The sequence below is a fragment of the Antechinus flavipes genome, chromosome 1 (genome assembly GCF_016432865.1).
Source record: "Antechinus flavipes isolate AdamAnt ecotype Samford, QLD, Australia chromosome 1, AdamAnt_v2, whole genome shotgun sequence".
NCBI classification, from domain to species: domain Eukaryota; kingdom Metazoa; phylum Chordata; class Mammalia; order Dasyuromorphia; family Dasyuridae; genus Antechinus; species Antechinus flavipes.
In genome coordinates, this window is record NC_067398.1 from 583,870,766 (window position 1) to 583,895,074 (window position 24,309).

General features: G+C 34.1%; 1 protein-coding gene across 5 annotated transcripts in view; it reads right to left on the reverse strand.

Annotated features, from left to right (window-relative positions):
• Window positions 1-24,309, reverse strand: part of STK3 (serine/threonine kinase 3) — a 539,323-nt gene that overhangs the window by 482,733 nt on the left and 32,281 nt on the right. For all 5 annotated transcript variants that reach the window (XM_051970911.1, XM_051970912.1, XM_051970913.1 and 2 more), the window contains one exon: window positions 2,169-2,249. In XM_051970911.1, the coding sequence (XP_051826871.1) occupies window positions 2,169-2,249 (81 nt within the window). The remainder of the gene's footprint in view (window positions 1-2,168; window positions 2,250-24,309) is intronic.

Below are 24,309 nucleotides of genomic sequence, written 5' to 3' on the forward strand. Positions count from 1 at the left end.
ATGGAGGACAGCCAATGAAAATGTAGTTAGGAGGAGATCAAACATCTTGTGTAAGGAACAATAAGGAGGCCAATGTCATATGATTTAAAAAGTACATGGAAATGAATAAGGGAAGGGACATTAAAGATTGGAAGGGGCTAGGCTGTGAAGGACTTTAAATGTCAAACAGAGTCACAGGAGTTCACCAAATAGGGTGATAGCATGGTCAAAATTATACTTTTAGAACGTATACTTGACGCTAATCAGATGATAGACTATAATAGGGAGAGACTTGAAATGTTATGAAGGTAAACTCAATAGGACTTAGCGACAAATTGGACAAGGAAAAGTGAAGTAAGAGAGTGGGAAGTCGAGTATTACACCTAGACTGTGAATCTAGATGGCTTAGATGACGATGCTACTGTCATCAGCAACAGGGAAGTTCATAAGAATTAAGAATTTGATAGAAAAGATAATGAGTTCAATTTTGGACAAACTGAACTTAAAATGTATATATATGGAACATTTGGGTAGAGATATAATTCTTGAAGTTAGGAAAGAGGATGAGATGAAGATTTGAGTCTTAATCCAGTATCAAACACCCACTAGCTACATGACCTAGGCAAGTCACCTAACCTATATGTGTCTCAATGTCCTTAACTGTACTCAATGAATTAACTTACAGAAATCCATTTGTAAATCTTAAAAACACTACATAAATGCTATAATAATTATTGTTATTACTATAAATGTCTTAGAAACCTAGAGAGAAGAGGATATCAAAGAGAAGAGGGTGATCAACAGTGTAAAAGGCTGTAGGGAGATAAAGATGAGGAATGATAAAAGGTCATTAGATTTGGTAATTAATAGATCACAGGTAATATTAGAAAAGCAGTTTCAACTGAATGAGGAGGTTATAAGCTAAATTACAGAGTTTAAAAGAAAGTAAAGAAAAGATGGGGCAGCAGAGATTGTAAATGATCTTGTCAAGCTTAGATACAAAAGGGAGAAGAGATAAAGAATAATAATTAGTGGGGGAAGACGGATCAAAAGATTTTTTCATGATAAGGTAATATGAGCATGTTTATAGACAGCCAGGAAACAGAGAGAATGAAGTTAGGTGAGAAAATAGTTAAGATGGAGGAATCAATCTGCTACATAATATAGGATGGAACTTGCGCCTGTAGTCTTGATAAGTAGAAGGAACATATGTCTTCATGTAAGACAGGAGTGAAGGAGGAGATATGACAGAAAACATCTGGGTAATACTGGATGAAGATGAGAAGAAAAAGCAAGCTTTCAGTAAACAATTTTTTTTCTCAGTCAAATGAATGTAGGTTCTCCTCTGAAAGGATAAAGAAGGAAATGGTAGGAGGTTTGAAAAAGGATGAGGCAATTTGGAAAAAATAATCATAGTGAATATCTCATAATCTTTATATTTTTTCACATCACCAAGCATAAAAACCTGCAAATAGCAAAAAGGGGTTTCATTTGTTTCCATGTTTCATCCTTCAGAATATCCAAGACAGCTCAATCAAGAGTCATTCCAGGATTTTATTATCCTAATAATCCTTCTTTATTGTCTAATCATAATCTCTGTCATTTTGATTTGTCAATTTCCATTTATTTCATTTTCCAAAGACATAGAAAAATCAATATTCCTATACTTAAAACAGAACAAAAATCTCACTTACTTCAATCAAAGCCACACCTCAGTTTCTCTTTTCTAGACTGAAACAATACCAATTTCTTTAAACTGTACTCTTAAGATCTATTTTCCATTTTAATTATTCTTGTTACTATTATTATATCCTGCTTTAGTTTCTCCACATCCCATTTAAAGTGTATTTTGAAAATTTTTATTAATGATGTTATAAACACAGAGTATAGTGGAAGGATTATTTTGGTTGGCATTTTTCATAACAGCAGGACATTGCTGACTCATATTCAACTTGTGGTAAAATTTAACTTCACCATTCTGCCAACCATACTTACCCCCTCCTCCATCTTTTGCCTATTTAGTCATTCCCCATCCTGTATTTGCATGGATGTTAACATAATATCTTAACTTTAATACATTTTCAATTCAAGCAATGTACAACTGTATAAATATTAATATTGGATGACTATTTCTCAATACTCATCTTGTTCTTTTCCTGAAAATAATTTTTACAGTTGTGTGTACTTACCCCTCACCAAGCTTCTCTAAGACATCAAAGACTTCTTCAGGCTGCTTAGTCAAACTGTCTTCACTCAGCTTTTTTAGCTTGCTAATAAAATAAGAAATAATATTTTATGTTAAATCACTTTTTAAATTTATAATATGTTAATTCCAAATGAAAAGTAATTTAGTGAGTTAAAAAAATCAAAAATCTTGAATGCCAAAAACAAGAATATGTACCCTATTAAAGTGCTTTGTAGTTAGGGAACAAGGACAGAAAACTGAATTTAGTTTTTTAAAATTCTAAGTTCTTTAGTGTTTTTTTTTTTAATATTCTATCTATTATTTTTAAGTTATAAGCAGACAATCAATATCCATAAGCAAAAACAGAATTTCAAACTCAGGCATGAGATGAAATAGATAACCTCAGAGGTCTTTCAACTTTGCAACTCTATGACTATGAAAATATGTGATTTACTAGTCTATTCAAGAAAAACTTACAAGAAAACTAACCACAAACGTGTCCTTCACCTGATTTTCCAATAGGTAGAATTCAGTTACAAACCAGCTATTAGCTTATATGCTCCACCAATGAAGTTCCTATTTCATTTCCACGTGAAAATGTTTCACATTTCTATTAGTCTTCAGTTATTGTCTACCTACCCACAATCTGAAGGATCTTGCTATACTTAAGCAGATCACATCTTTGGGTGCTAAAGGGATTAAAAAAACTAAAATTCCAAACTATTAGTCTTTAGGAGCTATCTTGGATCTGGGGAGAGTGGGCAAAAAGGATGATTTTTGGAAGACTTTGAGGAAGAACCAGACCAGAAATGGTGGCACAGAAGATACTGGACTCTAGACTCTAGTTCCCCAATCTTGCCTTCCTCATTTAGGATTCTTGGGATAGAGGAACAGAAGTAGACTAAGGACTTAATGATGACTAACATTCAGACCTAGAACCTAATTGTCAAGGTACTCTAATGAATTTTAGATTTTATTTTTAATAAAAATTAAATTCAAAAATATTAAATATTACTTATGTATAAGACATTGTGCTAAGAATGGAGTCACAAAGATGAAGACAATACAGCTCTGTCCTCAAGATGCCCCTAATCTAACAGGGGATATAATGTAAACAAATATAAGGCAAAGTAAAATCTAGTGCTCTAAGAAAATTTGAGAAGGAAAGCATTTACAGTTGGAGCTTAAGAACAAATATTTATAAAGCACCTACTATGTACATAGAAAAAGCAGTATGGAACAGTTGATAAAAAAAAGGCCAACTTTTGAATGAAAAGACCAGGGTTCAGGTACTGGGTCTAGCTATATGATCATAAGCAAGTCACTGAGCTTCTCAGAGCTCTCAGAAAGCTTTCCAAGATTGTAAATTACAAATGAGTTTCTATACCAATAATTGCCTCTACTTGCAAAATCACAGGTCCAGATCATACATTTATAATATATGAGGCACTACACCAGATGTTGGAAATACAGAAATTACAAGAGATGGTGCTTCTTAAGAAGCTTATAATATGATATGAAAGACATGTACAGAAAGTAATCATGACACCAGAACAAGAAATGTGCTATGAAGCATCAAGAGATGAAAGGATGAGAATATGGCCCACAAAAGTAAAGGGTAAAACGCAAACCACTGATAGAATAATATAATGTGTCTAGCATGTACAACATATAAAGGAGAAGAATTAGTATATGAATATGCTAGAAAGCTAGTCTGAAGCCAGACACTAGAGTATATAAAAGACAATATGAAACCAAACAAAGTTTTTCCATAAAATGAAATAAATTAGAGCAGCCTTGTAGATTTTATAAGGATGAGAAAATAAACATATGTATTGGTTTTGTAAATTACTGCCCAATAATCTTTTTGGGTAATACTACACATTCTTTTTGCAATCATTTCATTTCTTCTTCTCTTTCATCTTAAAAATCTATCTTTGCAGGATTTTACAATTGTTTCCTCCAGAATCAATTCCTATAGATATGATCTGATCTAGCCACTCATCCTAGTTTTATCCTACTTTTTCTTCTTCTTCATGTCACTTTGATCAATTAGAGCTAAATTTAGATTTTATTTTTATGTATATTTGATGTTCTTCTTTCCAGTTTCATTATAAATGCTTTTGGCTAATAATATTTAGTAGTATTCACATAAATCTTTCTGCCTCCACTGCCTTTTGCTACTGTATGAAGCAATACTGCTCATAATTATTCACTATCATATTCTGTAAAGTTTTACAAATGAGCAAACTTTATAAATTACTACACTAGTGACCTGACCAGGAAATTTGAGGCTGGCAGGCTGGAACAATTTCTAAATTATTTTGATTTGATTGTGGCAACTTATTTACAATGGTTCAACTACTGTAAGAGTTGATTGTTCACTACTGATTAGAAAAATGCAAAATAAGACAACTCTTGAGACACCATTTCACACCTCTCAGATTGATTGAATTGACAGAAAAAGATAATGACAAATAATGGAGAAGATGTAGGAAGATTAAGACACTAAAACGTTGGTGGAGTTGTGAAGTGATCCAACCATTCTGGAGAGCAATAAGGAACTATGCCCAAAGGGCTATCAAACTGTGATGCAATAGTGTCTCCACTGGATCTGTATCACAAAGAAATCATAAAAAAGAGAAAAAGACCCACATGTGCAAAAAATGTTTATAGCAGCCCTTTCTGTAGTGGCAAGGAACTGGAAACTAAGTGGATACCTATCAGTTGGGGAATGGCTACATGAGTATATAAATGTAATGGAATATTATTATTGTATAAGAAATGATCAGCAGGATGATTTCAGAAAATGTTGGAGAGATTTGTATGAACTAATGCTAAGTGAAGTGAGTAGTAGCAAAAGAACATTATACACAGTAACAAAAGGATTATGTGATGATCAACTGTGATGGACTTGGCTCTTTTCAACAATGAGATGGTTCAGGCCAATTCCAATAGACTTGTGATGGAGAAAGCCATCTACATCCAGAGAGAGGACCTTGAGGACTGAATGTGGATTACAGCATGGTGTTTTTACCTTTTTTGTTGTTGTTTGCTTGCTTTTTTCCCCTCTTTTTTTTCTTTTTGATCTTACTTTTCTTATGCAGCATAATAAATGTCAAAATATATTTAAAGGAAATGCACATGTTTAACCTATATTGGATTACTTAATATCTAAGGGAGAGCGGTAGAAGAGAGAAAGGGAGAAAAATATGGAACACAAAGTTGTGCAAGGGTGAATGCTGAAAACTATCTTTACATGTATTTTTTTAAAATAAAAAAACTATTATTAAAAAAAAAGAAATGATTATGATAAAGTCAATGCCCTTAGCCCAAAGCTATTATTATTATTCAGCACCAAAAGCTTGTTTGAACTATTGTAATTGAATGAAATGTCTTCTCATCTTTATTCTTTCTTTTACCTTGGCATTTACAGTATCATTTGCTCTAACTAGTCTATGATCCAACTGCTCTGATAAATGGTTGATTCTGAAATGGCTATTGCATCTATGACCAGCCATTTCCTGTCTCTCTAGATACAATCAAATTTCATTTTTGATGATATGGTTTCATAACTGCTACATTCAATCCTTTTCCATTCTCTTCTTTAAAAAGTAATCATGGGAGCAGCTAGGTGATACAATGGATAGAACACCAGCCCTGAACTCAGGAAGACTTGAGTTCAAATCTGACCTCAGATACTTAACATTTCCTAGCTGTGTGACGCTGGGCAAAGTCACTTAGCCCCAATTGCCTCAGCAAAAAAAAAAAAAAAAAAGTAATCATGCTGTATGAAGCAAAAAGTTTCTAAGTAATCTATAAAACTTTGACATCAAGATCTCAAACAATATTTTTCCAATATAGGTTTTTTACCAACCTCCAAAAGCCCATCTTTTTTTTTTTTTTTTTGAAGTTACTAAGTCTCATGGTATATCTTGGTTTAATCTGAAGGCCTCTGTCAGATTCTATCAAGAATTTCTTTATTCATCCTTTACAATATGAGTTAGCATACAATCTATCCTGATCTTCATGTTTGCATTTTTACTTAGGCTCATCATGAGTACTGCTCAATGAGATGACCAAATGTCCTTAAAAAATGATTTTTCTAATTGTATGAAGAAGAAGAAGAAGAAGAAGAGATAATGTTTTTATTATACTTTAAGGTTAACAAAGCATTTTATAAATGGTGTGCCATTTGAACTTCACAATAATCCCATGAGATATGTGCCACTGTTATTTTCATTTTACAGATGAAACTGAGGCTGAGAGGAAAAGTGATTAGCCTAGGTTCACAAAAGGAGACATTTCAGACTTCCTGATATCAAATCTAATGCTTTATCCACACAAGGAAATCAATTCCATTATTTGCATTCCCTAGAAGAATCTGGGAACTCTTGACTATTCAGCTACAACTACTTTATATTTGGGTTTCATTTAAAGCAAGAATGTCAATATGGATACAATTCATTTCTTTTAGAAGTGTCAACACATTTGATCTGGTCAAAGATTGCACATTAAAAGAGCCAACAGTTAAATTAATTTTGATACTATGTACATAATGACTACAAAAATTTAAATAAAGTCAACATTGACAACTGTTCTTTAGTGTTTTTTTTTGGTCTGTTAGTGTTAGACTATCCCAGTTAAAGGATACATTCCCTATTTCAGTTAACAAACTGGATACTGGTTTTTAAGAAAGATACTCTCTAATGGGGTTCTGAATGTATACTTGTTGGGAAATATCTATAATGACAAAATAAATTTTAAAATTAATGAAAATAAACATTTGTAAATGAACTGAACACCGATTCATAAGGAAAGAAAAGGAAAAAAAAAAAAATAACATTTATATGTACCTATGATGTGCCAAGCACAATGTTAAAGCAGTTTAAAAGTATCTCATTTGATCCTCACAAGAATGATGGAAGGTAGGTGTTACTATCTCCATTCTCTATTTAAGGAAACTAAGGCAGAGGTCACTTAACTTAACCAAAGTCACATAATTGGTAAATATCTTGGACCACATCTGAACACAAGTTTCCCAGAGCCCAAGCCCAAACGCTAGCCACTACACCACCCCAGTGACTGCCTTCATCTTTACTTTCCCTTTTTCCACCACTACTACTGTCACCACAGAAGCAGAAATGGTCACACAAAACCCACAGCCCTTTGAAATTTTTTAATGTTTCATTAATCACCATGGTCCCCCCAAAATCACCACTCAGTGGTCAATCTTATTGTAATAAACCTCTGTTACAATAAAGAAGAGTAGTTCTCTAGTAACAACTGTCCCCTAGCCTGCATTCAGCCTTTTTGGCAACACAGCAGACCTCGTTCTACAGTGATAAAGCCTTCAAGAATATTGTATCACTTCATAATTAACTCTAAATTAAATGGAAAATTGTGTAAACCAAAATGTTCCCTTTATCCAACAAGTTGAATAAGTAAAGTGCTGCTTTATCAACTGAATTGAGGCAAAAGGATTACTATTTTGGATTTTCTGGTCTGTTAATAAAAAATGTGATTGACCTTCTAAAAAAAAGAACATTTATTCTATTTGCCTATTCACAATTTATAAATATGTACAAATCTGTATGTATTTTTACTTTTTAGTGTGTTAATAAGGTGATTTTATACATGGTTCAGTAAATAGTCAACCAAATTAGGACACATAATGCAAAAATTCTCCAATAAGTGCAGGTAATTTTTCATATTTCAAAATATTTACTTGTAAACTCTTTCAGGTATAATAGAATGTTGCATACATGGGTCGGCTATATTGAGAGTTTTACTTAATTGTCATCTAATAAAAGGCAAGGCGGGGATTGTTTTTTCCCAGAAATGACTGTAAAACAGAAGAAAAAGTCAGCAAAAACAGTAGTTTCAAAAGTCATCAATAAAATACAGTTTTCAATGTCTGAATCACAATGTCACAATGCCAATAAATAAAAATCTTCTGAGACTATATTACACAATTTCACATCTTAGCAAGATTAAGCATAGAAACATAGAAGCTGAAAAGCAAGCCATGTGAGGTAGATAATACATTATACTGTTGCTTCTATGAACTCTTCACAAATTCTCCAGCCATTTGGATATCATTAAAATATTACTTTGATGCTAGTGATTATGGGAAAAGAGGAGCTTAAAGCTGAACGTAAAATACGGTGTATGATGAGAGCTGTCCAGCATGTAAAGAAAACTAATATTGTGTTTGGAAAGACATAAAGAACACAAAATGAAATGAAAGGTAGAATAGTAATAATAAGCATGTAATTGCAAATAAATAGTATGTTCAGGTATGAGTAGACAGAGTTCAAAGATGCAATCTAATTCAGAGAACCTGAAAAATATAAGGATTAAGTTGCTACCTACAAGACTGGGCATCTACTACATCCTCATTACCTTCCCATAAAGCAATTCCTTCATTCTGTCATCACTGACATCAGATGTAATATATAATGCAAGTGGATCAAGAAAATGAAAGAAATCAAAATCTGAATATATGTGGGAACACAACATAAACTTATGCAATTATTAAAATAGTGATCCTTGTGCAAAGAAGCCATTCTGAAGTTCACAATTTCTTTCCCTTGATGTCCCCCAGCAAAACCAAAATGGTGATTAGAAAAGATATCTTATATATTCTGATGGAAGTGGATCTCTTCGATAAAGAGAGCCTTAATTGATCAAAGATGGACAGAAGCAGCTACACCCAGAGAAAGAAGACTGGGAAATGAATATAAACTGCTTGCATTTTTGTTTTTCTTCCCGGGTTATTTATACCTTCTGAATTCAATTCTCCCTGTACAACAAGAAAACTGTCCGGTTCTGCACAAATATATTGTATCCAGGTTATACTGTAACCTATTCAACATGTAAAGGACTGCTTGCCATCTGGGGGAAGGGGTGGAGGGAGGGAGGGGAAAAATCGGAACAGAAATGAATGCAAGGGATAATGCTGTAAAAAATTACCCTGGCATGCGTTCTATCAATAAAAAGATATTAAAATTTTAAAAAAATAAAATAAAAAATAAAACAAAACAAAACATACAAACAAAAAAAAAAAGAAAAGATATCTTAATCAATAAAATAATAAATACTGATTTATTAAGCATCTACTATATACCAGGCATTATGCTACCCACTGAAATACAAGTACAAAGAACAAAACAATCCCTAGTTGCAGTGAGTTTACATTCTAATAGAGGAAATAAGGACAGGAGAAAGAAGTATATGCATATGTGTATATGTTTATAGACATTTTATATATGTAACTATACATAGATGTAGCATAAATATGAAGTTAATAAATAGAAATACAAAGAAAGCAGTTAAGTATAAAATAGTTTGGTAGGAAGGACACTGCTGGGAGAGAAATAAGGAAATGCATCAAGCAGAAAACAGGGCTTAAAATGCATCCTAAAGGAAGAGAGTGATTCTCTTAAGATGAAGGTAAAGAGGGAGGGAATTCTAGGCATGTGGGATGGCTATTACATAGGTATGAAGAGGTATAGTGTATGAATAACAAAGAGAAGATCATTTTGACTGGATCACAGAGAACAAGATTATAAATTATTATTATAAGTTATATGATTTATAATTATATATGAATTATACAAATAATAATGAAAAGAGTACCTAACTTAAAATGTTGTACAATCATAGAATGCTTAATGTACTTAGCAATATATGTTTCAGAACTGTTGAGTATGAGTAAAATGTTGAATATGAATTTTTCTATATTTTCATAGGACATTAAGAATCCATCATCTTTTCAACCAATAAAAGTATAAGCACAATAATATATATATTAACAAACCAAATGAATGATAACAGACTTCTATGGAAATATATACAGTGCTAAAAATAAAATTCAAATTGTTTGCATCTTAAATCACTGACATTCTATAGACATTCAAGTTTAAAGTGATTTATATGTTTTGTCCTTTGAGACTCACAACTAGAAGGGAAGTATGATGAATATGATGATAGTCTTTCTTGATTCCCACTGCACATATATATAAATATATATGTACACACTACACATACACATATACACACACACACATATGTGTATATATATGTATGTATGTATGTTTTCTTTTTCCTTTCTCCCTCTTTCTGTATTCTTTCATGCCCTGCACAGGAATATTGCTGACTGATCTTATTAAGTAATATTCACTTTGCTAAGGCAGTCTCACTGAGTAAAAAATTAAGGTAACATAGCCATTAGCATCACAGAATCACACAATTTCAGATCTGAAAGAATCCTTAGTAATCATCTGTCCAATCTTTATTAACCAAAGAATACTCCATACAACAAACCTGAAAAGTGATCACCCAACTTCTACTTGAAAGATAACATACCACTTCCCAAGGCAGACCAATTTACAACTTTCACATAGCACTCCTAGTCTTCTGAAGAAAAACAGAAATATCTAATCTGCTTTCATATAGTAGTCCTTCACACCCTTAGACAGTTATCATGTCCCATCTCCCCTATCTGGCCCAAGTCTTCTCTTCTCCATACTTAAAATACCCAGTTCCTTTTGGATGCCTTTCTCCTAATATTCTCTGGCCTATCAAAGTTAGTGGACAACTGTTTTACGTGTGTGTGTGTGTGTGTGTGTGTGTGTGTGTGTGTGTTTATAGTAGTTTTTCTTCTCTTCTCAATTGGGGAAAGAAGGTGAGAAGAGGAGAATACAGATCTCAAAATAAGACTTAATTTTTAAAATCTAGGTAAACCGTATCTGCAGTGTTTCCACAATTTTCTCAAGAAAAAAAAAAGGAACTAAGGTTGTCTGAACAGTCTGCTCTGCTCTTAATGACACTACATTTTCTCTGAAGTAAGTAAATCTACCTTTTCTTCCAAGGATTTAGGTGGCCCTTGATAGGGAGATATGGAATAGGAAATGCCAAAGTCCGATGAATATTAGTTCCTGAATAACCATATAATCTTTAGGAAAGTCACATTTAACAGTCTCTCTGTATTTTAATTTCTACATCTGTAAGATGAAAATTCTACTCACTATAATCCTAGGTAATAGAAAAGTGATTGCAATAAAATTTAGAACAAGTAATCTTAGAAATTTATTCCTGCAATGATTCCAAAAAGAATTCTAGTGGTAACCTCTCTGAGTTATAGCCCTAGATAATAAAAATGTGTTTCCTAATCTGATTAAACTAGGAAATAATTAGGGTGGCAGCAACTGGTCAGTTATATCATAATTGTTTTTAAAAATTCAATGACATGTAAGGAATACTAAAAAGACATTTGAAGCCTGAATGAAGCCTTAATATCTTTACCTGGGACACCCAAAATGCACCACTAAGCACCATTCTCTAAAGATGGAAAACCTACCTTGAGGAAAAGATCAATTTGTATAATCCAAAAAATAAGCACTAGACAATCTGGAACAAAACTTAATCATCACTTAATCCCCAGTTCTGCTGTATGCTATGTGAGTAGACTCTAAAGCAATATGAGTCACAAATCTTGAACCACCCAACAAATCTCCACACACCATGACAATGACACATGGCAAAGAGTTTCAACTTTCTATCCCTAGAGCCTAGAAGAGTACCTTACAAAAAAAACTGATATTTAATCATGTTTTCTGACACTTTGTTCTCTTAAATATTAAGGCAGAAATTCTGGTGGCAAGAACTATCATTAACAAAGTTTTCCCATAACATAGACTATGTCAGGGAAATGTATAACACACAGTCTAGACTAAGCCCTCTTCCACATCTGCATTTTTTAGTTCCTTAATCTTTACCCTATGCTGATAATGAGGGCTAAAACAAAGACTAACACATATCCTCACTCTGTGGGTGTAGGCTTAAGATGTTAAGAGGTGTTTCAGGAAGAAAAAGAAGAAACAGATTTAACAGATCCAGAAGTAATAAAGCAAGCCCCAGTTTTGACAGATTTCTTTTTCTATAGATTCAGAATTTCTCAACACTAATCCTTTTTCCTAGTTTATATCCATACCCTTACTTTCAGGAGGAGAAGTCCTAAAGACAATCAAAATGAAGCTATGTTGAAACTAGACAAATAACCTTCTTTCCTGCTATTACTAACTCAAAGATCTCATCAGCTTCCATGTTAACACTCTAAACTGACAACTGTAATATCTAATCCTAATAGCTGTACTACAATGCTACATCATTACCTACCTACTCAACATTTCTGTCATATATCTCATAGGCATCTCAGACTCAAAACATCCAAAACTCAGTCTTTGCTCTAAATGTCCCCTCTTCCTAAATTATGTTTCTGCTAAGAGTATCTCAGTCTTTCCAAATATTTAGGTTCACAACCTCAGAATCATCTACCACTTATTTCTCTCCCTCTTCTCACATCTGATCAGGTATCAAATCTTGGAATGCCTACCTCCACATCTCTTGTAAGTGTCCCTTTTCCCTCCACTCACAAGGCCCCACTCTAATCCAAGTCATCACTTCTCATTAGGATTAATAAAACATCCTTTTGCCTTAAAAGTCATCTAGGTAGCATAGTGGATGGAGGTATAGGTCTTGTGTCAGAAAGACCTCAGTTCAAATCTGTCTCAGACACTTATTAACTGTGTAATTTTGGGCAGGACACTGAACTTTTTTTTGTCTGCCTCAGTATTCTCAACTGTAAAATGGAAGTCATAATAGCACCTCTCTTAAGGATCAAATGAGATGAAGTTTGTAAAGCATAATGCCAGACACATATAGATATTCAGTAAATACTTATTTCCTTGCTTCATAGATATTCAGTAAATACTTATTTCTTTCCTTCTTTCTCAATACATCTTCCTACAGTCTCTCCCTCTCCAATATATGTTCTGCATTGCCAAATTAATATTCCTAGGCATAGGTCTGGCCATGACACTCTCCTGTTCAAGAAGCTCCAAAGACCTTGAGTTCAGAGGACCTCTTCTTGCTTCTAAGTCAAGATAAAAATTCCCTTGTTTGGCATTTAAAGTTCTTCACAATCTGACTTCAATTAATCTTTGCAAGCTTTAATACATGCACTTGCCAAACTGACCTTTCTTGTTCCTTACAGAAAACATTCTATCTTATGCCTTTGCATATGTCATTCAGTTCTTGAAATGCCCTCCCTCCTCACCTCTATCTTTTACCATATATTCTTTTCTTTCAAAGCTCCGTGCAAATACTAGCTACCTCTTAAAATGAGCCTAGAAATATTCCATTTCCCTTATTGTAGTGGTTCTATTCCCTCAAAAAAACTACTTTGTATTATCTTTGTATATATTTATATTTAATTTTCTATGTACTTATTAGCTACCAACATAGATACACACTATATCTTTCCCAATAGAAGATAACCTACTTTAGAGAAGGAACCATTTCATATCTCCAGGGTCCAACCCAATACTTACTAGGCTCTTAAAGCATTTATTATGCTTTTTTGGATGAAACAGGAAAGAATACTCATTTGTTTGATAGGTGCCTTACTAATCTAATCAATATTAAATACTGTCCACCTAATTCATATAATTAACTTTCTTACTGATATTTGGTAGCCATCATACCTATTAAGAAAAAAGGCTTTATAATAGCATAAGCATGTTAAATACTGAATTTGAAATTCTAAATTCTTACATTCCAATCCTAGCTCTGCTACTTAAGATCTGAGTAACCTTGGAAAAATTCCTTACCTTTTAAGTAAGCCTCCGTTGTTGCTGTTGTTTTTCATAAAATGAATTCCCTTCCATTTCTATAAAATTCTTGGATTTCTAAATAGGAATTCAGGACAATATAAGTGTGACAATAAACTGGCCCTTCCTGCCACCTATCCCAACAGATTACTGGTGAATGAGTAAATTTTAAAAAGCACAAAATTAAATATCTAACTCATTTTAGTCACCTTAGTGATAAAAATTTGGAAAATAAGATAAAAAAAATGGAAAAATTTCTCCATATCACATTCTATCCAATTCATCAAATAAACTGTCTCCTCCAATCATGTATTTTATTACTCTCTGAACTTCTGCTATTTTTATCTTCTTTCAGACTTTAAGTGGTGAAAGAAAAATAATCTTACCACCCTATCCTTAATTTGCAATTATAAATTAATTTCCAAATCTCCCGGATGCATTTAATTATTAGTATAGTTAATATACAGAGAGCCCATCTCAGAAAACAAACACTGTGTTGAAGATAAGGATTTTTTCAGAAATAATGAAAGTCTTGTCTTTTCCATTCTGTCATAACCCTTTTTTTCTAAGGATGGGCCTTTTGCCCAGAAATTCCCTAAGATTGTAATTTCCTGGCAAAATGTCTTCACAGAAAGGAAACTGGGATTTTTCTCATCTTCCCTCATACTTAAAGTCTTTCATTACTTTTTCCCCCAATTTCTCTTCCTTTGGACCAAATGGAGTATGAGATTGCTTCTATGGTTCCTTTTTTTTTTTTAACTATTGTTTCCCAAAGGAAATAAATGAAAACTGCAGCCTATATTCAACTCCCAGATATTCAAAGCATTCACTTTTTGAATATAGAACTTTCTAGAAAGCCATTACAATATTTCATCTAAAATACCTCTTTTCTTTATTTTATATATTAGAATTATGCTAGCGCAAAGAACCTGATCTCTTAAATCAGTTTTTTTTTTTTTTTAAATATGAAAGACAAGACAGGCAAGAGGTAAACGAGAGAAAAAAAAACCTGAAATCTGATAGCTCAACATTTTATCACTAATAGTGTTACCTATCCAAGATGCTTTCCTTTTTTCTATCTTTCTAATTTAAAGAAACCAGAAAGTAGGCCAGTTGAGACATTTAAATAGAAGGAAGAGAATGATAGGACACTTATGGGTTAAAGGTTACCCAAAATAAGTTCCTAAGAGAATGGAAACAAGCAATTTCAGTTAATGTTTAACTACTCAAACTCTGATCTAAACTTGAAATGTACTAAAAGAAAACAGCAAAAGAAGTGGGAAACAGGGAGAGTTTATTATAAAGGACTAAAAAGTTAATACAAGTTGAAAATTTTTGAGATAGTTCTCTTCCTTTCTGTTGTGTTCTCCATAAAGAAATCATACAATCCCAAGGACTTCATTGATTGCTCCTTCTATATAAATTCACAGGCAATTTTTGAAACCATTCTCCTGCAGAAAGAGGTAGAGACTAGCTTATCTTGCCCTTACCTTCCCCTAATACCAACTTCCCTATCAACCTGCAGCCATATATGATAGAAAATAAGCTAAAAATAGTTTTAGCTTCTGCACAGTCATGACCTTTCTTCATTAGGCAAATACATCTTATTCAGGTACACTATTACTTGGCCTTCCTCGAGATTGGGAGACTACATAAAGATCACTAACTGGAAACCTTTATACCAGAGGCCCAAGAGGCAAATTTGTAAAAACTTACTTGGAAGGCCCAAAAAAAGCATTCTTAAAACACACAGTTTTGTAATCCAGTAATCACCCTTCATTCCCCTTTGCATTAAGAAAACAGGCAGAGAACAATGTCCATTTGTCCTTTCTCACATCATTTCTTCCAGAAGACAGCTGTAAGATACACTACAGGACAGGGCTTAAGCTTTACAAATAGAATTTTGCAATGAGAAAAAATATACCATCCCTGACAAATGAAAAGGGAGAAAAAGAAAAAATACTTCCTACCAATGTTTGTCATTATAAATTATTTTGTAGGTGTCAAATTAGTGATATAAACTGTTTTGTGGACATGAAAATCCCCAATCTATACCTCTCTTATTGGCTAAGATGGAAGAAGATGATAATGATAAATGTTGGAAGAGATATGGGAAAACTGGAACACTAAAGCATTTTGGTAGAATTGTGAAATGATCCAACAATTCTGGAGAGCAATTTGGAACTATGTCCAAAGGGCTATCAAACTGCATCCTCTTTGATCCAGCAATCTAGTCTCACTACTGGCTCTGTATCCCAGAGAGATCATAAAAGAGGGAAAAGGACTGACACATGCAAAAATGTTTTGTAACAGCCCTTTTTGTAGTGGCAAGGAACTGGAAACTGAGTGGATGCCCATCAGTTGGAGAATGGCTGAATAATTTATGGTATATGAAGGTAATGGAATATTATCATTCTATAAGAAATTATGAGCAGTCTGATTTCAGAAAAGCCTGGAGAGAATTATATAAACTGATGTTAAGTGAAGTGAGTAGAATCAAAGGAACATTATACATAGCAACAAGATTATGTGATGATCAAGTGTGATAGACTTGGCTCTTTTCAGCAATGTGATGATTCAAGAGACAATTCCAGTAAATTTGGGATGGAAAATGCCAAAGGCATCCAGAGAAAGAACTATAGAGACTGAATATGGATCTAAGCATAGTATTTTCACCTTTGTTGGTGGTGGTTTGCTTGGTTTTTTCTTTCTCATGGTTTTTTTTTCCCCTTTTGCCTTTTGATCTGATTTTTCTTGCACAGCATGACAAATATGTATATGTTTAGAAGAATTGCACATATTTAACCTATATCTGATTGCTCTCTTGGGGAGTAATGAGATGGAGAGAGAGTGCAAAATGTGCAACACAAAATTTTGCAAAAGTAAATGTTGAAAACTGTCTTTGTAGTTGCAAAAATAAAATACTTTAAAAAAAAAAAAGTGCATGCAAACAAAACCAATGCAGCCATGATTCGAAGAGAAACAGAAAGCTAGAAAAAAAAATTTATGTGTGTGTATATATATATATATATATACACACACATATATATATAATACAAGTTATTCCTCAATTAATCAATGATCAAAGAATATGAACAATTTTCAGATGAAAAAATTAAAGCCATTTCTAGTCATATGAAAAGATGCTCTGTATCACTATTGATTACAAAAACACAAATTAAGACAATTCTGAGGTACCATCTCACCTCTCAAATTGGCTAGGATGACAGGAAAAGATAATGATTAATGTTGGAGGAAATACAGGAAAACTAGGACACCAATGCATTATTAGTGGAGTTGTGAACTGATCCAACCATTCTGAAGAGTAATTTGGAACTATGCCGAAAGGGCTATCAAACTCTGAATACCCTTTAAGCTAGTAGTGTTTTTACTGTGTCTATATCCCAAAGAGATAATAGCAGAGGGAAAAGGACCTATAGGTGCAAAAAAAGTTTGTAGCAACTCTTTTTGTAATGGAAATTGAATGGATGCCCATCTGTTGAAGAATGGCTGAATAAGTTATGGAATACGAAGGTAATGGATTATTATTATTCTGTAAGAAATGATGAGCAGGTGGATTTCACAAAATCCTGTAAAGACTTTTGAATTGATGCTAAGTGAAGTGAGTAGAACCAAAAGAATACTGTACATGGTAATGACAAGATTATGTGACAATCAATTGTGATAGAGTTGGCTCTTCTAAGCAATGCAGTGATTCAAGACAATTCTTGTAGACTTAGGATGCTAATGTCACCCAGGCATATAATGATGGAAACAACGTGGATGAAAGGATAATATTTTCATCTTTTTGTTTGTTTATCTGTTTCTTTCTCCTGGGGTTTCTTTTTCTTTTTGGTCTTATTTTTCTTGCACAACATAAGAAATATAGAAATATGTTAAAAAAGGATTACACATATTTAACCTATATCAGTTTACATCTTCTCAAATTCAAAAATAACATGGATAAATTACTAATATATATTTTATATATATAAATGCATTTCTAACCATCAATAAACAGTTATTATGTACTTACTAAGTATGAGGCACAGTTCTTAAGTGCTAAAGATATAGAGACAAAAGCCAGCTCCTCCCCTCAAGGAGCTTACAATCACATGGGAAGAGACAATATGCCAATAAATATATACAAAATCACATACAGAATGAGAAGGAATTTATTGAGATGTCTTATTAAATGCTAATTGTGGTGCTAATCTACAGAAAGAGAAAGTGCAGACCTTCAAGAAATTTGAATTCTAATAAAGGAAAACTTGACATAAAGAGGAGAAAAAAACAAGGAAAGGAGTTTTCCTCTGGAGATGGCCTGAATGAATAGCTAAATTCAATATGAAGCTGAAGCATGATCATGGTGGAATCCTAGGGTAAATTCTGTATAGGTGAATGGACTGACTTTCTCCTGCAGACATGAATTCAATAAGACCATGATATGAGAGTCCAGACGTCAAATACAATGTTAAGGATGCTTGTCTAAGTGGGCAGGAAGAAGTCAGTAATGGCATGAAGATGATAAATGATGTGGATAGATATGAAGTTGAAATACCAACCCTACCATCCCCAGAGCTCCTCCCTCCCCCCAAAAAAAGATTAAAAATTAGGGTAGGCAATGGAAAATCGAATCTTGAACACAGAAAATCTCCCAGTCCAAGATTCACAAATCCACAGAAATGAAAGATTATCAATTACCCAAATTTTAATAATAAATGTGTGTTGAACAGAATAGAAACAATGTCTATGGAGAGTAAGCTGTTTCTGTGTAACTGCAAACTTTCAATAACAAAAATATTTATTTGATTAATTTAATCTTTCACTTTTTAGTCATTTATCTGGTATCACATAGCCTCAGAGTTTACCGGAAACCTTCCCTCTTTGATGTATGTACCCTAATTAATAAAACCATTATTGTTAAGTACTCTCTGTTCTTCTATTCCTGCAAAGTGGTCTGACAAGATAAACTGCTCTTTCTTTTGATACAACTAGGAAAAGTTGAACATAACACATCCTTGAATATTCATAGTACGGATATAGTGACCTTTTTATTTCTATTACCAGTAGCATAGGCACATATAACACACAAAAATGGATGTAGTCAGGGGAAACAAATCATCTGTACTATTGCACTTAAGGTTCAACATTTTTCTTCCCAAAGATGTGATATCACTAATTTTATCTTTGGCCCCTTAATGAAAGATGAACTATATAAAGGCTAATTCAAAATAAAAAGAAAAAATAGTGAATTGGGAAAAAAATTAATATGGGACTTTCTATCAAGCTGGTTAGAAGGACCACCAAACCAAACAGGGAGGCAGCAAAAGATGAAGCTAATCTCATAGTTGCTTCCAGCCCCCTAAGGGTCAGAAATTATCTTGGAAGGCAAGTGACATACAACCTGATTATATTTTGATTTGATAAACTCTACCCTATCAATAAAGAAATTTGTTCTGCCTCCTTCTAGGTAATCCAGGCCCACAGCAAACACAAAGTTAAAAGTAGCAACACTGGCTTTTGGCATGACCTATAATTCTTTTTATGCCTCAAATTTGATGGTAAAACACAAGTCTTTAAGGTGATATTTGGGGTGGAGGAGATAGGGGACACAATAAAAAATAAAATGAGGCTATTAGGTTTTAAATGATTTACTTAAATTCAAATAAGGACTGAAAACAAACCAGAAAACAGAAAGCCTAAGTTTCCTGATTCTCAATATTCCATGCACAAGAAAATGTAAAATCTGGTGACCTAAAGAGAAAGTACCATGACTTTAAAATTGCAAAGCAAACAAGTGATAGAGAATACTAGAAAATACAAGTCGTTATAACTCTAGCCAGCTTTTTGTTTGTTTGTTTCCCCAATGGCTCTAGTTTATAAATTGATTTAAGTCTTAATAATTTAATCTTTACCAGTAAGTCATGTAAATATCTAAAATGAGCAATGGGAAAATTACTTAAAAGATACCTAAAACATTCAATGATAATAGGCTCTTAAATTTACCACTTAATCTCAACTGCTTCTTCAAAAATGGATGAATGTTTCTTTTGGAACTGAATGCCAGATCTAATAATCTACTTTCAATCCTCATTCTCCTCAACACCTCTGCAATCTTTAACATTGTCGATTACTACCTCCTTCTTGATACTCTCTTTTTTCTAAGTTTTCAGGACATCACTTTCTCCTGGTTCTTCTCCAATCTATCTGACCACTTCTCTGTCACCATTGCTGGATTCTTATCCAGATTGTGCCCTTTAACTAAAAGTGGTCCTCAAGATTCTATTCTAGGCATACTTCTCCCTCTATACTACTTCACTTGGTAATCTCCATCCCTTCCCAAGAATTTAATCATCATTTCCATGCCTAATCAATCTTAAATCTTCCTATTCTATCCAACCTCTCTCCTGATCTCCAATCTCACATCTCCAAATGCTTTTTTCCATTTCACATCTCAAATTGGATGTTCAGGAGACATTTCCAAACTCAGCATTTCCAAAACTGAACTCATTAGCTTTTCTGCTAACCCCCTGCCTCCTCCTAATTTCATTACTGCTGTTGAGGGCAACACTATCCTCCCAGTTCCTAGGCTCACAACCAAGAAGTCATCCTAAATTTCTCACTATTTCTCAGTCTCCCTCATACCTAGACTATTGCCAAGGCCTGTTGGTTTCACCTTTGCTTTATCTCCCAAATATTCCCCCTTCTCTAATATTGCCACCACTCTGATGCAGGCTTTCATCACCTCAAGCCTGAGCTATTAAACTATTTGAATACCACAAAAGTGAATGAGTTTTCAAAAGCTACATCAGCTCTGGCAGGTCCTACTAAGCTGCAAAAGCTTCAAGAACAAACTCTATGATTGACGTACAGGTAGATTTGCTGTCCAAGAACCAACCCTGCTAATTAAATTCAATGAGGTTCACTGCCAGTTGGCAATACAGTGATAAATTTTTTATTAACAAAGACCTGTGGGAAAAAATTCTCAAAGACCACTGACAGAGTATCTGTGGTCTGTAATAGGAGATTCCAAATCTCAGAATTCTAGAGCTAGAAAGGAACTCAAAAAATGGTCTATTCCATCTACTTCACTTCACATACAAGAGAATAGAGACAAAAAGCAATTTCAAGAAGTTACACAGTTATGTCAGAGTAGAGTCAGAAATGGAATTCATGCCAGTAAAAAGCAATGAGGATAGGGGAAGGCACAAATAACCTGGCATCTGTGCGGAAGCTGAAAAAAGAGGATTCAGCTCAGGTACTACTTCCTCTGTGAAGCCTTTCTAATATCTCCTGCTAACACTCTCCCTCCTCACCTCACCCTGCACATCACTATATGTGTGTATATATGTGTGTGTGTGTGTGTGTGTGTGTGTGTGTGTGTGTGTGTATTCTCCAATAAAATCTAAGTTCCTTAAAGGTAGGACCTATATTAGCAGAAGAAGTTAGAACAAGAAAATATCTTTAGAGAACATGTAATCTAACCCTTTCAAATTTACAAATGAGGAAACTGTGGTCAAAAGAACACTAGTGATTTGCCTCACTGAAGCACATTACTGACAAGATCTATAACAAGGTTGGAATCTGTTTCCCAAATCCAAGTTAGGTACATTTGACAGGAAAGCTACTGAAGTAATATTGATATGGATAAGTTGGGACTGAACTAGGATGGGCTCAAGGGAAAGAAATCAATTTTAATTTATTGCAAAAAAATAATAATAATAACAAGCATCACCACCTCGTGCTTTGTAGATCATTAAAAAATTTTAACTGACAGGACACACACACACACACACACACACACACATATACACACATATACAGGAAAAAACAGACTAAGAGAATTAAACTAGTCTACAATACTTCTCTTCAGACTGCTCTTTAATTAACTATAAAAAATCATCATCATTCAATAATAATAGCTGCAAAAACTAAAGTCTTACTCAGGTGCAGTACTCTGGCTAGAAAGGGACACTGGTTATTCATACCTTACATTCCAATACAGGGTAAATTTTGTAAGGGCTTACCAAGATGCAAAAATTTCAGAAATATGGGCCTTTTTAGACAGATTAAATTCAGAAAATGTTATCCCCAAAATGTTAAGTACAAGATGATGAAGATTTTGACTCAGGATAAACTCTGTATCAGTGGAACAGACTGAAGTATCTCCTGATTTCACTTAAACTAAGGATTAATACTTTTTCCCACAGTACTTATAATTCCTTCACTCACTGATACTTTTTGTTATTATTTTTGTAATCTATTTTTGGTTGCCTTCCTACCACTCACCTTCAAAGTAGTTATTTTGTTCTTCCAAAATCAACTTCAAATTAACTACATCTTGCTCTATCATTTTTCTGCCTTCCATCACCCCTCACTTGCTCTTCATTTTAAACATTTGTTTCTTCCTATTCTGATTTATGTGAGAGAATGTACATTTGTTCTTTTATTAGTTACAGTCTACTCCTATACATCTGCCACCATGTAATCCAAGAATTGGAAAGAGACCTATAAGCCAGCAAAATCCATAGATGTACAAGAATTTCCTCCACTACATCCAGTAAGTATTGGCAAGGTCTAACAGAACTTTAAAATTAAAGATCTAAAGATTCCAGTTCTAATCCAATCTCTATCACTAATTAGCTGCATGATCCTGGATAAATTAATCTCCCATTCAGCTTTATGGAAATTTTGCTACTTACCTACCTTTCCTCAAAAAACTAATTTAACAACCAAATAAGATAATGGATGTAAGCTTTAAAAAGTATATCATGATGGGGAAAATGGGCAATATTTATTATCATTTTTTTCTCAAGACAATTTGTCCCTCAAGATAAGTAAAAACAAAAGCTGCTAAACAAATGCAAAGACTACTGTGAATAGTACAAACCATCATAAAAATTACTTTTATACTCTCTCCATTCCCCCATCTCTTCATTATAAACTGTCTTCTCCTGAGGCTCTTTCTGTAATTTAGCCTAAAATTCCACTGGACAGAGGCTTCACCTTTCTCCCTACCTATTTACATCTATGTACTTCTGATAACATATTCTACTCTTATCTGGGATAGCAGCGTTTACTGCTAAAACAGAAATAGAAAAATTGTCCGATTCAGTTTTTCAGGATGAGCTTATCAGATTATTTCGGAATTGTTATCTTATTCTTTATTACAAATGGGAAAAAAATATTAACCAGCTTTCTCTAGTTAGCATTACAACTGGTTTACCACTCTATAAAGTAATTAGAAAACTTGTACTTTTCAAAATGCTAGAAGGAAATCTATCTAATGGCTTCTGTTTCAAGTGAACTGATATTAGGTCCCTTTTGGGAATCTTTTTTTTTTTTTTTACCTGAACAGATGGTTTCCAGGCCTCAAGGCTCACATATCTAATATATACAAGTCAAAACAGCTCCTAAAACTTCAACCTTCTTTAATTAGCCTGTGCACTTGAATAAAACACCTTTTATCTGAATGATCTCTAAGTATCTAAAAACATGAACTCTTTGATCTTCCAAATGCCACTTTTGGTGAGGGAGATTAAATTCTTTATATTCTTTCCCCCAAAATTAAGAGCAAGTTACAAGTTTAACACTGACTAGCAAATTTCTTCACTCTCCTTTGAAACAGATGCTTATAACCAGTGGATCCACTTTAATCATATATGAATTCAAAGCCACTTACAATACACATTGCTATATTTGCAATATAAATACCAGCGTGTATATTCCAAGAGTTGGATCACAAATAAAAAGTAGTCAGGCAACAGGCTTGACATGCTCAAAGAAAAACTCAAAACCTAGAAGGAGACAGAGATTAAAAAACAAAAAAAACAAAAAAAAAAAAAAAAAAACCCTCCTGATTCTAATTTTGGATTCGGTCTGTCTAGGAGCCAGAAGTACCCATGAGTTCATCAAGAACACCTGTCAATGAAGCATTTCCATAGGAGGGCTTTTGGAGGTCTGGCTCTATTAATATTTAATTCTTTAAACTGGGCACGAACAAGCCAGTTTAAGCCTCACCTTCCTAACGAAGAGGTGAAGCTGCCAAAGATTTTTCAAATAGCCAAAGCCATCACCCCTATATAACTTTTTGCTTCTGCTGCTGTGGTCCAGATCCTGGATTGGGGAGTCCAAGAGTGGTGTGTGCGCTCATTTCTTGCTTTAGAAAGGAGAGGGGGGGAGGGGAGATGCTGCTTATGGGGAGGCGGATCGACTTCCCGACGGGAAACTGAGTCACACATACACACATGTACGTACACACACACACACACACACACACACCACCTCCAGACCCCTGCAGGCCCCCGTAACCCCACCCCCATAGACACACACACACACACCCCGGAATTGACACAGCTCAGGCCAGGCTCGACGGGCCGGGCCTAGCTGCCCCCGGCCCTCCCCCGCGCCGGCCCCAGCCCGCGCCTTCTAGCCCGGGCCGGCGGCGCCGGGCACGCGGGCCGCTCC